This window comes from Centrocercus urophasianus, unplaced genomic scaffold (assembly GCF_019232065.1).
Source record: "Centrocercus urophasianus isolate 14NV4802_14NV808 unplaced genomic scaffold, USGS_Curo_1.0 seq_17, whole genome shotgun sequence".
In the NCBI taxonomy this organism is placed as follows: Eukaryota; Metazoa; Chordata; class Aves; order Galliformes; family Phasianidae; genus Centrocercus; species Centrocercus urophasianus.
Genome location: NW_024884722.1, coordinates 24,229,193 through 24,246,283, shown reverse-complemented (window position 1 = coordinate 24,246,283; position 17,091 = coordinate 24,229,193). Strand labels below are relative to the sequence as shown.

Genomic DNA, 17,091 nt, shown 5'->3' with positions numbered 1-17,091 from the left:
ATACTGTTGTCAGTCCAATGATACACTCCTATTTTAATAATAGTCTACAACAAGAGAGTTCTCCAAAACATGAGGATTTAGCTTCTCTACTGTATTGAAGCGCTTGCTGTGCACAACCTACTAGCACCACAAAGCCATGCACGCTGCAGAGGGTGGAGGAGGGATGGCTGCAAATGGAAAAAGCAAAGTCATGACAGAAATATGGATTACTTGCTCAGTTATCGCATGCGTTATCTACTGCCATAATATATACACACATCAATTTTGATCATATTAGGCTATCCTGACGACATGACAACACTTGTACTGATTTGATAAAACTCCTGGATTATATACGTATCTAAGTCAGAGCTTCCAGAGAGCTTAACATCAGTGCACTGCCAAGGCTCCCCTGGATGCCTGCCAGCTTAAGCAAGAGTGAGGCCATAGCTTTCAGTTCTGACGTTATGAAATATTCATTGCTGTGTTTGAGATATAACAACTTCTGTCCAAAAGCGAGAGTGCCATAAACAGGCTGCGCTTCTGCTCACTGGTGAGTGAGGCAGTCAGCAGTCTATAACTGCTCTGTCAATAGATAGGTTGTTTATTTTGACAAAGTAACAGCCTGTGTTTGCGCTCAGAAGTCAACCGGCAGATGGTCTTTGCATAACCTAGCAAGGGCAATCTCCGCAAGCTCTCAATCCAACGCTGTCCATTTTCTGCCTGAGGAATGCCAGTTGTTTACAATTTTCCCCCAATGACTAGTTTTAACAGACCAGAACACGGAGCTACCCCGACCAAGAACATCGGGTGATCAGTCATCCTCTGTGCACAGCAGGAATGGCGGAGAGAACCACCTCCATCACGTCCTCACCGTGTAACATAGGCAACCCCACTGCCTGCTTCTTTTGTGTGTCACAGCTCAGCTCAGCTCTGACCAGAGCTGGGAACTAAACGTACTTGGATCCTTTTTTACAAAAAGACATGAACCTCTGCTATCTCACAACAGCAATAGGATGGTGCCCCATACATCCACCAGTAAAGCTGCAGTCAGCTTCATCCAGTTCCGGCACAGAGGTTCCCATCACTAGTGCTTCCATCCCAGGAGCCCTGCACAGCCAAGCACCCAAGGAGAAGAAAGAAAAGCCCGTTGAGGTAGGGCTGTAATGAGAAACCACTCTTCTTCACGCACCACAAATATTCTGGGCCCAGAGTGGGGGGAAAAAAGTGATTCCAAAGCATCAAAGCACAAGTGTTCGGTTCTTGTTGAGCAACTTGCTTTATTTCCATTCTAAAGCCCAGCCGTTGTAGGCAGAGGATCTCAGTAGGATCACAGCGAGGGGCACCCGGCTGACACCAGTCACACCCTATCCTTTGGGAGACACCGTGGTCCACAGCGTACGTAACCCAGAGGAACACCTTATAGCTCAAATTCCTTACCGAGTGCAGTTGTGTGGGGGCACAAGCATTTCCTCCGACAGAGCCAAGCTCCAGCTCCAGCCAGCCGGCAACCCTCGGTGGTTTTTCCAGCAACAAAGAGATTGCTGGATGCACGGGTGCCTGCATGGCCGCGCTGGAGCCACCTGCTCGGCGCCGTGCCTTCCCCGCAGCCCCCCAGCATCACCCAGGAGAAGGCAGCGCGCGGCGTTAGCGCACGAATGACACCAACAGCCCGTTATACGTAAGGCTCTCCCCGAGATCAGCCGCGGAGGCGCGTTAAGGCGCCCGATCGCTTCGGCACCGCCGACAGCCGTCAGACTCGCTACGCAAGCGCTAGGGGTGCAGCGCAGAGGTCTCCCGTCCGCACAACGGCGGGGGGAAATAAAAGCAGACCCTGCGCTTTCATTCGGCCGGCAGCCCGGCGGCGGTCGCTCGCACCCGAAGCGCTCCCGCGACACAAAGAGCGCCGACTCCCTTTGTTCGGGAGGCGGCCGGGGCTCCGGCCGGGCCCGCTGCCCGCAGCCCGGCGGGGGACGCGGGGGAGGAGGCGGCGGCGGCCCTGGGGCCCGGGGAGGGCGGCGGCGAGAGGGGGGCCGCAGCGGGGCCGGGGACTGACTCCTCCTAGAGGCGGTATGCGGCGCGGGAGGAAACCCCTGCCACCCCCCTCGAGAGGAGCCGCCGCCATCGCCATCCCAACGTACGGCACGGGCGGGGAGCGGCGGCTGAGGCGGAGCGAGCGGGGGCCGGGGGGCGGCGAGAGACCGAGCGCGGCACGCCGAGAGGAGGCGGCGGGAGCGGCAGGTGAGGGGCGGCGCGGGGCCGCGGGCGGCACTTCTCCCCGCCCGGAACCCCCTCCTCCGCCGTTTCTTTCTCCGCGCCGGGAGCGGAATGGCGGCGGCGGCGCCGAAGGGAGCGACGGCCGCGGGGCGGCCGCTGGGGCGCTAGAGGGCGAAAGGCCTCTCCGGGAAAGCCGCGGCGCGACGGGGCTCGGCGCTTCCCGTTCCGGCCGCCGCCGCCGCGCCTCGGCGGGGAAGCGACGCGGCGGCGGGAGAGAGCTGAGGGGGGGCGGCGGCGGGGGAAGGAGGGGGGCGTGCGCGCGGGAAAGCGGCGGCAGCGCCTCCCCGCTGCTTCGCCGTAGGGCGCGTGCGCGCTGCCGGCCAATGGGAGCGCACGGCCCGGCCCGCGCGCAGGTGTGGCTCGCGCTCCGGCCAATCGGAGGGCGGGGCGGGCACGTAGCGCGCGTGCTAACGGTCGGCGCCGCCTCAGGGCCGGCCCGGTGGGCGTCGTGTAAGGGGCGGCGCGGGGTCTCGAGGGAGCGTCGCGGCAGGGTGCTGCTGGCGGCGTGTGCGGGAAACGCCTGCTTTGGGCTTGGAGGAGCAGATGTCAGTCTGCGAGTGAAGCGGGAATAAGGCAGAGCTCTTTGCGACAAGCACGAGGAAGCTGCTGCTGGCTGCTCTGGGCTCTGGGGAGGGTGCGATTCCCAGAGGAGGGCCCGGCTTGCAGAAGTCTGCCTTATTTCCTTTGTGTTGCGCAGCTGTGGGAGTTCTGGTGGCTGTTAAATCCCCCATAGCAACACGAGGATGTTGGTGTTGCAGTGGAGTAGGTGTGAGGCGTGCCCAATTAGGTGTGGGATTACTGATTGCTTTAAATTGCCCAAGCTTGGTGATGTGGTGTTAGCCACGTGTAGACACTGCTCTTCCAACACGGCGAGGATGGACTTTGAGTAAATGCCACGGTGATGGCTTTATTGGAGACTTTAGTTAGTAAGGGCAAACCCAGAGACAGTGCATCATTCGGCAGTGAGGGGGCTGGTGTGGGTGGACTCGAGTGCTTTTCAGCTGATGAGCTCTCGGCATTTAATTGCATCACCTAACGACAACAACTGGGGCGGCGTCACTCAGCTTGTAGATGTTGGCAGCCTTGATGCAGTTCAGATGGGCGCACAGTGTAGCTGTGTCAGGGTCAGCTGGTGAGCATCCTCCCAGGTAAAACAGACCCCTGCCTGTGGGAGAGATGAGCCTGCCAGGGCTGCTGTTGCACTTAGGCTGATGGAAAATTGTGCACATGTTCCTGCTCTGATATCTGCAACATGTTTGGAAAAGCGCCTGGGGAAACCGAAAGCTGCCTTGAGGGTAGGGGAAGAGATGAGTGAGACTTGCAGAGGCCAAGAAATTAATTTAAAGACAGAAGAATGAGCCAAACATGTTTAATTGCACACAAAAGTGTATGTATTGTAACAGAGTGCCCTGGAGCAGTGTGCTTAGTTGTTATACAAACATGTTTGATCTGATAGAAAACCAAAACACAACCCAAGTATTATCTGTGGATGCAAACCTTGTGATGTTTGCTTTTTGTATTTCATTCCTTTTCTCCCCATTGATTTACAAGCAAATGGGATTTGGGTTACTACAGCAAATATATGAGACGTTAATGCAATTTAGATGCATACTCCTCAGTAACATATTCCTCTGGTACAGAATGCCGACTGCTCATTTGTCCGTCTTGCACAACTTCTCACTCCCGCTTAAATGCAATTAATGCACTGCTTGGGGAATGCTGTCACTTAAAGCTGCTTGAAGTGGCTTCTGCCTTTTAATCCCCACCTGTAAGTGGAAGTTTATGAGCTCATTTACCACCCCGGCGATCCCAGGCTGGCAGTGCTCTGGGAACTCCAAATGGGACACTGAGCAGCATAAGTTTTGATGTGTCCGTGTCTGGTAGTTTTGCTGATTTAATCTTTTCCAACTTGTATTGTTGCACCCATGTAATTTTTCTTAGTGCATGCGATATACTATGTGGCTGATAGAGGGGACACACCAGGGTTTTATGGACCGCTGCAGGCCTTCCGATAGTTGAATTGCCTTGACATCATGAGCAGAATCAGCATTCAGATCAGATTGTTGTGAGCACCTGCCCTTCAATTTGGCTGTCTGGGATGAGCTGGCTTCATTGAACGTCTGGGACAAGTGACTTGTGTAGAAGAACCAGTTTGTCCTAAGCTCCTCATTGACTTCAGAGGAGCAGATTTTGATCTGTTACATTGTAACAAAGACTATAATTAGGCTGTGAGCAGTGACCAAAATGGAAGTAAAAACAAGTTTGGAAACTTGTAGGCAGCTTCCATGTTATTTGACCAAGAGTGAGAACTGCCGCTGCTCTTTAAGACCACTGGCATGCTAAGGTGATTGGGCTGGCTCCAGGCTTGTCATTTTGTTTGTATGGAAAAGCAAGGAGAAAACAAGATTTATTTTTGTTTCTTCTTTGAGCCTGGAGTGGCTCTTGATGTGGGGAAAATGGCCTTCAGAAAGCTCAGCTGAGCCTGAGTTTGGATTTCTTCTTCTGGAAGAAAAAGATGATGATATTTAGAGATGTTCCTCACATGCTGAACACCAATCCTATTTCTTCTCTCTTGCAGCTGTCAGCTTGGAGCAAGGGAATAAGAATCGCTAGCAAACTGAAAAGCACAAAGCTGCAAGATGTCAGGCCGCAGTGGGAAGAAGAAAATGTCCAAGCTGTCACGCTCCAGCAGGGCAGGTGTTATTTTCCCCGTGGGGAGGATGATGCGCTACTTAAAGAAAGGAACGTACAAGTACCGGATAGGTGTTGGAGCACCAGTTTACATGGCAGCTGTCATAGAGTATCTAGCAGGTAAACAGAGAGCCTGATACTGGAGGTGCTGGGCGTGCGCAGTGTCTGTGGGATGAGATGTGAGCGTGCTCAGCACCTCTGAGAAGTGCGGGATGTGTTGACGTTTGCTTAAAATGCTCACGGCGACGAATTTGCTTTTGGAAGAGGCTGAGGATGGAATTTTTCTCCTTCAGAGGCACGATGCTCGGTCAGTGGTTGGAGGGGTTGCTGCTTATTGCTGCGTGAGTGAGGAGTTGCATGGGGTAGTTTGTAAGAGAAAACTACATAAGGCTTTGTTGCTTCATCAACAGGGGAGGTCAAAAAGCAAGCTTGCTTTGTACATGTATGGTGCATTTAAAGTGAGCAAACTGTTGTGTTTTTGTCTTGCAGAACAGTGTCAAAGTGTTATGAAATAAGGAGGTGGTTCATTAGTATTAAAAAAAGAAAAACGTCTTTTTGGCTTGCTTTATGAAATCCCCTAACAGGAGGTGCAGGTGTCATGCTGTGATACCCTATAGTTTGAGGTATTGCACTAGTTTGGATTGCCCTGTGAACCTCCTTAGTTAAGTGTGGAGAACAGCTCCTTACCAGATTGTTACCTCTCTCCCAGTGGAGAGAGGATTCTAGTTCAAGTTGCTTACGAGTTACAGATCAAGACTGAGGTGCATTAGAGAATCTCCAGCTCCTTTAGGAGTTAAATATGGAGTAGGTTTTAAAACAAAACACTATTGAAAAGCAGAATTGAAATCCAAGATGCTGAGCATATCTCCTTCTGCATTTTGTGTAATACCATGTAGGAGCTAACGTGTTTGTATTTTTCACTTGTCTTCCTTCATAGAGTAAGATCAATTCTAAATGATTTTGGAGGAAACCCTTCTCTTCATTACAAACATTCGTGTGCTTGTAGTTGCACAATCCCGTTTCATGCATTAGAAATCAAACCTTCCAACTGCAGGAATCCCTCTCTCAGTGGAGCTGGTGCAGTTGTGTTCTTCCAGGGAAATCCACAGCTTGCAGAGCTTCCTTGAGTGTCTGTGACATGGTGTCTACTCAGAAAATTGCTAGATACATAGGCTTCTCAGAAGCAGGCTGAATTGTTTTATTTTGCTATGTTAAAGAACTTTTCATAGAGCTGATCCTTATAACATAAGAATGCTGACATTAGAAACAGCTGAGGGTGCATCTGTTTAGTGGGGAAGAATTGAACTGAGAACTGGGGTAGTAATTGGCAGAGGGTGTCCAAACAGCGAGATGCAGCACTGGAGAGCAAGTTGGGAAAAGAGGGACTGGGAGAAGGGAAGTGTTGCTTAGGGAAGGGAGGTGAAAAGCTTAGCAAGAAAAACCAAGTCTGAGAAGAGTAGATGGAGGCAGAAATAAAGACAGTCCAGGAAGGAAGCTGAGATAGAAGTGTCAGGTGTAGGTTGCTCTGGGAAGGAGAACAGGCAGGGAAAGCAATCATGGTTGGAAAATGGGCAGGGTGGATGAGGAAGGAGCTAAGGCAATTATTTACCTATGCAAATAATTGGCATCCTTTGATAAGTTATTTATATGCATACTCTGCAGTCTGCCCTACATCATCTCTGCCTTGGATCCCTTTCTTCCTGGTGTCCTATGGTAAATGAAAAGTGCCTGGCATTTGAGTGTTCTGCATTTTTTGCTCTCAACATTAGGCAGAGGACATTTGAATGCACCATCAGGATGCTGCTGGCCAAAGGACCCAGAGCTGTCTGTGGACATAGCATAGACTCTTCCAGGAGTGTTTCTCAGCCAGTGCATACACTCTGAGCATCCTCATCCCAGCCACCATGTGATCTGCCTTTTGGCTTTGGGACATGTTCTGTGTACCACTAGATCCCCCTTTTCCTTTGCAAGAAGGGTTGTGGCTGCAGCCCATAGCTGTTACTAATGCTGAACTTGAGGCTTGGCTTATCAGCTCCATTGTAAAAATGCCAGCAATCAGTACAACATATCTTGAGAAGAATTTCTTTTTACCTCAACTGATTAGCTAATGTGAGGAAGATCTTATCAGGGATCTAAAGTTCTGGTTGTTTTTTTTAAATCTCTCTATCCTGTTTCATATCTCAGGCTTGAGAAGTTATACTGCAAAATTGCAGCTTAATTCCTATCCAGAAGCTTGTGTTATGTTGTGCCCAGCTCTGTTGGGCTCCACTGCCTTCAGAATAAAAAATGTGTGAAGAATTGACCTCAATCTCATTGGATTTATGAACTTTGCAACACGTGTGTGCCAGCGTGGGTGTGGCTGACTTTAGTCATCATCATCTGAGTCAAGCATCATTTGAATGTGTCCCATAATGTACCTTAAAACAAAATGTAGGCAGAGAATTCGGACAGCTCTTGCTTAAGAAGCAGAAGAAATATGAGTGGTGTGCTGGTGAGAGGAACTGGCAACACCAGCGATGCTTCCTCCTTCAGAGGACATCAGTTGGCACACTCCTCGGTTAGGTTGTGCTCATGTGCTGTCAAGAGACAAATGGAGCAGATACTTCTCCACTTGCCAATGGACAAAGAACTCCATCTGATGCATCTTTTCAGGCCAGAGATGTTACTGGGCAGATTTGTACATGGTAAGGTTGCTGGAACTGTCAGAACTATCTTGAAGGGGAAGTGTCTGAAATCCTTTCACTTCTGTGATCAGTAGCTGGCATTTATCTTCCTTATCAGTTCAAATGAGGGCTTCAGAAAAGCAGGCTGGGCTCAACTGAACATGCAGCTTTGATTTGTCTGCGATGCTTTTTGTTCCCACGTGTTCCAAATCTGTTGATTCATCAGCTAAAGAAATCTCTTTTCCTGTATGTCACAGGAAAAGAAGATGGAATCCCATTCAGGTTGTAGATTGGTTGCTGCTTTTGTTGGTTGTAAAACAGGTGCTTTCCTAGTCCTGAGCACTAATCAAACAGGGTGAAAACATCTATTAAAAAGACTCCAACATCTGTTGGAGTTCACTTATGCAAGTCCAAGATCCAAACACAGTAATGCTCAATATTCTGTACTGTCTATTAGTCAAGAGTCCAAGAAACTCCTTGATTTTAAATGCAGATAATGATTCGCATTGTGATCACCTACATCTGAGCTTTAATCACGGGTGTGTTGTGTGGAGGCAGGGGCCAGTCGAAATTTGAAGTTACGTGTCCAGTGTGGAGGCATCTTCTGTGGATTTTGAATCTTAAGGGAAGCAAGGTTATTTCAGATTTCACTTCAATTCTTAATGCTGCTCAGACGTAAAATAAGTCTGAGAACATCCAGATCCCGATTTCAAGAGAGCTTGCTGTAGTGTGGGGCCTTACTGTGGGAGTTACATTCTCAGACTGCTGTCTCTGTAGAGTTAAGATGACCTCAGCTGTCAGTGATGTTTCTGCTTGAAACATGAAACAGTTTCTTCAGGGGTCTGTTCTTACCAGCAGATGTGATAGCTTCAGCCTCCAGATTTAATGGTTTTGGTTTGTTGTTTTTGCAAGTGCCATTTTGTATTCTTAAGCATATGAGTCCCTACCTCTGTTCTGAAGCCTCCAGCGTTAGAAACATGTGCACATAGAAAATCATTAGAAGGAGCTAAGACAATTATTTACCTATGCAAATAATTGGCATCCTTTGATAAGTTATTTATATGCATACTCTGCAGTCTGCCCTGCATCATCTCTGCCTTGGATCCCTTTCTTCCTGGTGTCCTATGGTAGATGAAAAGTGCCTGGCATTTGAGTGTTCTGCGTTTTTTGCTCTCAACATTAGGCAGAGGACATTTGAATGCACCATCAGGATGCTGCTGGCCAAAGGACCCAGAACCTGGGGGAGTGGGGTGAGCACACGGTTAGCAGGATGTGCTTGTTGTTGGCACATCTGAAAGAACTTCAGTTACCACACAGGTAAGTATGTCTTCTTGTTTTGTTTTTTTTCCTTCCCGCTGCAATTTTCATCTGCTGTCAGCATAAATCTGCAAAATCTACTGGAGAAGTATGGGTCTCTTTTCTTGCTCTATGCTGGTCTGCACACTGGATGGCAATCTGTTCCTGCTGTCTGCTACTGCATTAGCTCCACTGGCAGAGGTCAGGGATCCGAAAGCTCCAGCCCTGCAGCCCCATGGCATGTAATTTTAAACAATGGCTTTTACATCTCCAACAGTTAGTAATGTTACACTCTGTAGGAGTGAAAGCTGGATGACAAGGTTGCACTTCTCTTATTCTCACTGAGAGAAACTGAAAGCTGGTCTCTTTCCCGTGAACCCAGAGCTGAACCTCTTGTTGAAATCCTCTGGATTTTAGCCTGAGAGGCGTTGGGTGGATTCCCACTAGATTTTTCATGGAAATTCTTCAAATAGATACAGTTCTTTGTGTAATTGATTAAGTGGGAGTCAGATACCTCCAGCAGAACACTGATGAGCTGTAGCTTTTTTACCCGTATTGTTGACAAAACCAAGACAGGAGCACTGTCCCGGGAGACACAGAAAACTTTCTACCAGCAGTTCTTACACTGAAGCTCTTATGTTGTCTCTTTGCTTGCGTCTAAGACAAACCTTTCATATCTTGTTTTGAAATAAAGCTTCTCACAGATCTTCAATGCCCTTTAATGCAAAATTGCAGCGTTGCCTGGCTAGTTTGCTGGCTTTCAAAGTATTTCTTTAAATGCACCTCAGTCTTTGTCTTATTTGGTCCTGAGAATTCATGCTGTTTTGTCAGAACTGTCTGAACAAAGTTTGGGGTTTCATTGCATGCTTTGCTGTTTTGTTGTTACAGGTCTATTGCTAAATTTTGGACTGCTTATGTACATTTTTGAAGCGTGTTTTTTTTTGTTTTTATTACTTGAAAGAAGATTCTGGTGTGAGACTTATAAAGGTAGTTGTGTGAAGCAAACGTAGTGTATTTTCTGCTAACTATCCTTCAGGAAATTAGGGAGGACAAATGATTTTATGTAAGTTTGCAAATATATTGGCTGTCATTTGTTGTCTGCGTTTCTGTGTCAAAGATCATTGAAATGGGGAAATACCCCTGAAAAGGCAAATGGATATTGAGAAGGAATGTGAGAATTGTATACAGGGTGCACGCAAGTTGCATTTTTATTACTCCCTTCTATCTCACTGTTTCTTGCAGCTGAAATTCTAGAACTGGCAGGAAATGCAGCGAGAGACAACAAGAAAGGAAGAATTGCCCCCAGACACATCCTCCTGGCTGTAGCAAATGATGAAGAGCTGAATCAGGTACTCCCTTGTATTGCAGTGTGAGGGTTGGCTGCCGTAGCGTGAACTTGATCATCTCCAGTACTTATCAAAAATATGCTACGTAGACAACATGCTTCCAAAAGCTGTAGAAGTGTGCTTTTTGCTACTGCAATATGAGGACCATCTCGGAGAGGGTCTGGCTCACTCTGTGGTATAGCTGCATCCAGGACTGCATCCCCTTCTGTATGCCTGGGTCCCATTAGCACACAGACTGTTATTTGCAGTGCTTTGACTCTGAGGGTTGACTGTGGAATACTGCTGCGTGCCTGCAGATGTGTGTCTCTTCTTACCCTCATCCACTGCTTGTGGGTCACCAAGATATGCAGAAAGGCTGTGAGACTGAGCATAGAGCAGCAGTTCTGTGGAGCATGCTGGCTAATTTCACTGGGACGTGCTGGGTTTTCTCTCTTAGTGGGGTTTTCTTCTGATACACAAAGCACATTGCTTTAGGAAGTGTGGGCTCTACACGTATGTAGTGCAGTCAGCGAAGATTGCTTGAGTGCAGGCAAAGAGAATCCATAACACACTCCTTTGTACCTCTTTTCCTTGCAGTTACTAAAAGGTGTGACTATAGCAAGTGGAGGGGTCCTGCCCAGAATTCAGCCAGAGCTTCTAGCCAAGAAACGGGGTGCCAAAGGTAAATCTGAGACAATCCTTTCCCCTGCTCCTGAGAAGAAGGGAAGGAAATCCATGGTGAGCAAAAAGAGTGGGAAGAAGGCAAAGTCTAACAAGGCCCGGACACCTAAAAAGGTAAGCTTGGGGCACATGTGGGGTTCAGGATGTGTGCCAGAAGAATCGGATCCAGACCACCTATGATTATTAGGAGGAATAAGTTTGTGCCTCTGCATTAGTTATTTGTTGGTCCCAAATGGAAACGGGAGGTAGGAGTTGATAGTAGGCATATCAGAAATAAAGGGGAGGATGATTATCGCAGCATTTCTGTGATGAATTTCCGTAACAGAAACCTTTAAAACTTAAGAGGGAAGTTTCCAGATTTCCACATCACCCTCCAAAGTACTTTGATAACTATGTAGAATCTTCATACAAATTGTGTGGCTTCTAAAATACAAGAAACTGTATTTTACAGCTCTTTTTATTTGAGAGATGTTACACCTTCAGCCTTCTTACAGGGCTGTTAAGTATATATCAGCGTCTTGTCAAAAATGACTTATGTACCACATCATGACAAGCATTCTGTTTCATATCTTCTTCAGAGTGCTGTATTAAATGGTTTTTGAAAGAATTACGAGAAGAAGAAATGAAACAGAACTCTACCACTGCACCTTCCCTCTCAGTTTCCCACTGTGCCAAATCTATCACTATCCCAAATGGTTTCATTTATTAAAGCAGTAAACAGAGAGGTGCTCTTAGTTTGTCGTTCCAAAGCTTGCATGTTAAACGTGACTAATCCCTACAGAGGGACGTGGACAGGCTGGATTGCTGGTGTGGGGCCAGTGGGGTGAAGCTTCCCAGTGCCACAACAACCTCAAGCGATGCTACATGCTTGGGGCAGAGTGGCTGGAAGATTGTGTGGCAGAAAAACATGTAGCACTGAGGGACATGGGTTAGTGGGCATGGTGGTGATGGGCTGGGGTTGGACTATGTGATGTTAGGTCCTTTCCTACCATAATGATTCTATATGATTCTGTACCATTTCGTCACTTCAGCTGCTTTAGGTGGAGGTGTGATGGCTCACTCCAGCACATAAAAGTGGAGGTCTGATTCATTAGCTGAGTTTATTATTTCTTTTACTTGATTTTTTTTTTTTTTTTTCCTTTAGGATGGAGCATTTGACTTAGTTGCTGCTTGATTTAGCATGAGCTCTGTTTTGTTAGTGAAAACAAGCAGTAGTGCACACCCATCCACAAATACAACCTTAATTATCAGAAAAATCACAGATGGAGGGGCATGCCCTGAACTCTTAATATGTTTACAAACGTATGTAGTGCCTCAGAAGTACCACTAATGTTTTAACATTTCCATTTAACGTTTTGTAAACAGTGAAGGCTTCTGTTGTTACATCATGTTTGGGGAATAAAAAGCTATGAGTAATATATGATGAAATTTGTTGTACCTGATTAAATCTGTCCATTGCTGATAATGGTAGGCACTGATTTTTTTTCCTTCAAGATTTCTTGTTTCTTCACTTCCTTCCCCCTCCTCCCCTCAATTAGAATAAACAGAAGGACAGTGAAAAGGAAGGAGCTTCAAATTCAACATCTGAAGATGGACCTGGGGATGGTTTCACCATCTTGTCCTCCAAGAGCCTCGTGCCAGGACAAAAGGTAATACAAATTATAATGTAACAGACTGGGATTATAGCAGTGGAGCCTAGCATAAACAGAGTATTGCTTTAGATCTAACAGCAGTAAAAAGTCTTCACCTTCTTCCTAAGTGATCCCAAATGTAAGACCAGAACTCACTTGAGTCACAGGTGGGCAGACGGTCTCAAAAACTTGTCTGCAGATAAAAGATTCATGAGAATAGTGCTGGTCAACCTCTCTTCTCTAGAGAGCCATACTGGTTAATTTCATGACTCGACCTATAGCAGAATTCTGTTCGGTTTGGACTTGGCTGAGTTGTGTCTAGCATAGTGCCAAAATGGGTTCAACCTTCTAAGCTGTTCATTATTTATAAGAACAAACAGACTATTTTTCTTTTTTTTTAACCCTCCTCCCCTTCTGTACTCGCTAAGAAGGAGAGTTTTTAAACAAAAGAGTAACCAAAGTCAGCATTTCTTTTTTAAACTGTGATGGTAGAACATGAATCCAATAGCAGTACTTTCCTCTTAGGCAGGCATCCAAGCTATGGGTACAACATGAAACAATCTGAGCAGTGTACATACTAAAGACTGAAAATCAGAATCAGACATACTGAACGCAATAAAACTGTGCAAATTGTGAATCCAGGTCCTTTTTTTTCGGTGTGAAAAATATTTCACACGTATTACTAATTTGTTTCTTTCTACTCTTATCCTTATCTTGCAGCTTTCTCTGACACAGAGTGACATCAGCCATATTGGCTCCATGAAAGTAGAAGGCATTGTTCACCCCACGACTGCCGAAATAGACCTCAAGGAGGAAATAGGTGAGGCTGTGCTGCATGCAGACAAAGCAGTTCTAAGGTTGGCTTTTTGGATCGTTGTTTTATATGATCATTTGAGAAATGATTTCAGGAAAGTACTGGGGTTTGTATGTTGTGAAGAGTGGGACTGCTACTCAAGCCAGCAGAAATGTCCTTGCAGGTTTTTCAAAACCAGTAATAAGTAAACTTTGTCATAAACATCAACTGCTGCTCAAAGAGGAAAACATGGCAGTATGTGCAGTGTTTTTTTCTTTTAAATCACATAGAGTTATTGGTTTGGTTTTATTTTTGTTGGTTTGATTTTTATTTTGCTGGTAATGTGAAAATAAGGCCTATTTGTTCTGTGTCCTTGCAGGCAAGGCTTTGGAAAAGGCAGGAGGGAAAGAGTTTTTAGAAACAGTGAAGGAGCTTCGCAAATCTCAAGGGCCTTTGGAAGTTGCTGAAGGTAAAAAATAAAAATAAAAATAAAAAAATGCCCAGCTGGAAAAGACTCATCCCATATTTTCTTTTCTCTTGACATTCTAATCTGTTCTTGATTACATATGTGCCTTTGCTTATGTGATGTGTTTTTGTTTCTTCCTTTAAGTTGTTGCTGGTATGGACAGTCTGTTTGAGGACAGGGAGTTGAGGGGGAAAGGAAGAGGAGTAGGATACCTTTGTGCTGTGTACATCCTGTCTTTGTGCTTTGAAGCACCACCGTAAGTTCCAGCAGGCAATTCCTGTCTGTGGGAGCCTTAAACTTAAGGGAAACTTCTGCTTTCACTTTTGTGCCATCTTTCCTCTCCTGTTTGCACCACATTTCTTAGTGAGAATTAGAAACAGCTCTCAGCCTAACCTATGAGCTGTATGAAGAACAGTAATTTATAAAATACCCTGCTTTATACTGAACAATATAACCAGAGCAACTACCTTACTTTGCACACAAATAAAGGTAGAAGTGATATAATCACAAAAACTGGTGTGTGTTTTGAAGAGCAGTTGGTGCTCTTCTCCCAGGCATTACAGCTACATTGCTGAAATACAAATTACAAAAGAGCTAGAAAATAGATTCCTTTTAGCTAGTTCCAGGAAAGAAGATAATCTTAGCTTAATGGATGGAAAATTGTACTCTGTCAGACAGACACTGTTGTGTTGGTGTGTTTGAAGTTACCACTTCTACTGGTTTTGAGGCAAGTAATAATAAATGGGTTTTTATCACTGGAGATCTACTGCAAACACTTGAGCTCCAGCCCAACAGGCCTTGAATTCAAGTGCTGTTCACAGGATACCTGTGTTGTTTTTAATCAGTTTTCTCCTTATGGTTAAAGTTTTCTTCTGCTTGAAATGTAAGGAGCACGGTGAAGCAGTAGATAGAATTCCTCCATGATGGTGGATGGGGGTCTAGATCCACATTCTTCACTTTTTGGATATTAATTGTACACCTAATTTCTGGGTGTTCAATGTGAGATTCCCAAGACCCAGATTTTTAGAAGTGCTATTTTCAAATTGGACATAACTGGTGGATACTTTCAGTAAACATCTTTGATTTTTCAGATGGTTGTTTGAAATTGCCTAGCTGTGAAGGAGGTCCAGATATTGCTCCATCATGCTCTGGAACTGTAATGATGATGCAGGATTTGCGCAGAGCATTCAGATGAGGCTGTGGCAGCACTGCAGAAATGTCTGTTGGGGAATTAACGATGCTGAGTTCAGGGTGAGGTTTCAACAGCTTGCACATTAAAGAAAATATCCAGAGGCCATGCTGAATGAGAGAGCCTTTCATCACCACTGAAAAACTGCTGATCAAATGAACCCCGGGTTCCTCTGTCCTCAAAGCAATAGTAATTGATCACACAAGTAATGACACTACAGATTATGATTGCGAGTGAGTCATTGTGGCTTCTTTAATTCCTCACGGATTTCTTTTGAAGAGGTAATGTCATGAAGAAAGACTGAGATGATTGATTAGATTGAAGTGACTCAATTGAGAAGTGATTGAGTTTTCTACTCAAAAGTAACTGTTCTGTTTTCATTTGTGGTAGCTGCACTTACTCAGTCCAGCGGGCTAGCAGCAAAGTTTGTCATCCACTGTCACATCCCGCAGTGGGGGTCGGACAAGTGTGAAGAGCAGCTTGAGGAGACCATCAAGAACTGCTTAACAGCTGCAGAAGACAAGAAGTTGAAGTCTGTGGCTTTCCCCCCTTTTCCCAGTGGCAGGTATGGCTTTTCCTGTGTAAGAGGATTCTGCATTGTGTAACGATTGTGTAATGAGCTATTGGAGCTGCTGCTGTGATAGCCTTGATGGAGGGAATTAGCTAACTCTCAGGAGAGCTGTGTTTTCTGTTGTGAGTGGCTTCCATTCTTCTACTCTGGGCCTGTACCATCTCCAGTTTTATGTCCCTTCCTTTTACTGTGATGAATCTCACTAAAACTCTACTGATATTGACAAGATTACACTGGCATCATAGTGAAGTTGAATAACAGTGATGCAACAGGAGCTAGGTGAATGGGATATCTTTACTTAAGTCATCCCAAGAGTATATATTAAAAAGGCTAGTCACACGCATCTTTTCTTTCAAAAGAAAACCACCCTTTCTTAAAAGTTCAACATTAAAAAGGCAACTTTCAAACCAACTGTAGAACTGTGATAACTAGGAAAAATAGTAAGAAATCGTACATAAGCCTCATTGGCACAGTTGTTGCTCTTTCCTAATAGTGTCTGTGTGTCTAGGATTAATTTAATTAACTTGATTTTTTTTTTCTTAGTTATCTCTGGGGTTTATTTAAAACTGCAGCTAACACTGTTAACAGCAGGCTGCAGTGAGTACAGCTGTGCTTTATGGCTTTCAGCATTACATGTGTATAAAGCTTGTGCAGGTGACTGACGCCCTCTTGTTTTGTTTTCTTCCCCTATCACATAGAAACTGCTTCCCAAAACAGACAGTGGCCCAGGTGACTCTCAGAGCTATTTCCACCCATTTTGATGGCACCAGCTCTTCCTCCCTGAAGAACATTTACTTTCTGCTGTTTGACAGTGAAAGTATTGGCATCTACGTGCAAGAAATGGCCAAGCTAGACACTAAGTAGCAACAGCAGCCAAATGAAACTTTATTTTTCAACAAACTTGAGTAGCATTAAAAGCATTAGAGGTGGGTTTTATTTTTTCAATGTGGTGAGGAGGGGGAGTGGTAGTAGTGTGATGTGTTGTGACTTGATGAAGAGCTGTGACTAGAGATGAGAGGGGTTTAGTCTGATTTCTTTGCGCTGTCAGCATCTTCTAGCCCTTTGTGCCACCTTCAGCAATTGAGTTACCATCTCTTTTCAGGAGTTTTAGTGTCCCTTGTTACTTTAGTTTAGAAGTTTATAAAGAGTAACTTCATTTTAGATTTGTAGTGATGAAGTTTTCATGCACACACTTTAGAGAAAGCTCTTAAAAATATTCTGCTCCCTTTTCTCCTCCCTTGAGGGTGGATGTTAAACTTTTCCTCCAGCCCACAGTGGAGGGGAAAGAGATATTAGAAGTGATGCATGAGGAGCTTCTGTTTTGCTTTTTACTCACAATAATCTCTGTAATTACTGAGAATATTTCATGGTGATTTTTTTTTTTTGTTCGTTTTATAAGAAAAAAAGAAAAAGATTTGTGAAGTGTGATTATTGTTATGAACCTCATTTTGCTCTGAAAATTTGTCACCTTAAGGGGGGAGGAAGGGGGTGGGGAAAGGAAACATCTGAAACTGAATACTTATGTAGCA

At 45.4% G+C, this 17,091-nt stretch overlaps 1 protein-coding gene across 2 annotated transcripts; it reads left to right on the top strand.

The window, feature by feature from the left end:
- The first annotated feature begins 2,166 nt into the window (after positions 1-2,166).
- On the top strand, positions 2,167-16,972 carry LOC122160256 (core histone macro-H2A.2). 2 transcript variants are annotated; one of them, XM_042818637.1, is made up of 9 exons: positions 2,167-2,220; positions 4,835-5,067; positions 10,149-10,255; positions 10,829-11,026; positions 12,451-12,561; positions 13,264-13,363; positions 13,716-13,805; positions 15,382-15,556; positions 16,261-16,972. In XM_042818637.1, exons 2-9 carry the CDS (start codon positions 4,896-4,898, stop codon positions 16,424-16,426), a joined length of 1,119 nt encoding a protein of 372 aa, XP_042674571.1. In that variant the 5' UTR covers positions 2,167-2,220; positions 4,835-4,895; the 3' UTR covers positions 16,427-16,972. The 2 variants fall into 2 exon arrangements, with proteins under 2 accessions (XP_042674571.1, XP_042674572.1); XM_042818638.1 differs by lacking the exon at positions 2,167-2,220 and having other exon boundaries at positions 2,780-5,067.
- The last annotated feature ends 119 nt before the right edge of the window (positions 16,973-17,091 follow it).

Excerpts from the sequence above, each read along its gene's own strand:
- LOC122160256 (XM_042818637.1), top strand. The coding sequence starts at position 4,896 with ATGTCAGGCCGCAGTGGGAAGAAGAAAATGTCCAAGCTGTCACGCTCC. Across the intron at positions 11,027-12,450 it reads AGGCCCGGACACCTAAAAAG|AATAAACAGAAGGACAGTGA; the intron begins GTAAGCTTGGGG and ends CCCCTCAATTAG. Across the intron at positions 13,806-15,381 it reads GCCTTTGGAAGTTGCTGAAG|CTGCACTTACTCAGTCCAGC; the intron begins GTAAAAAATAAA and ends CATTTGTGGTAG.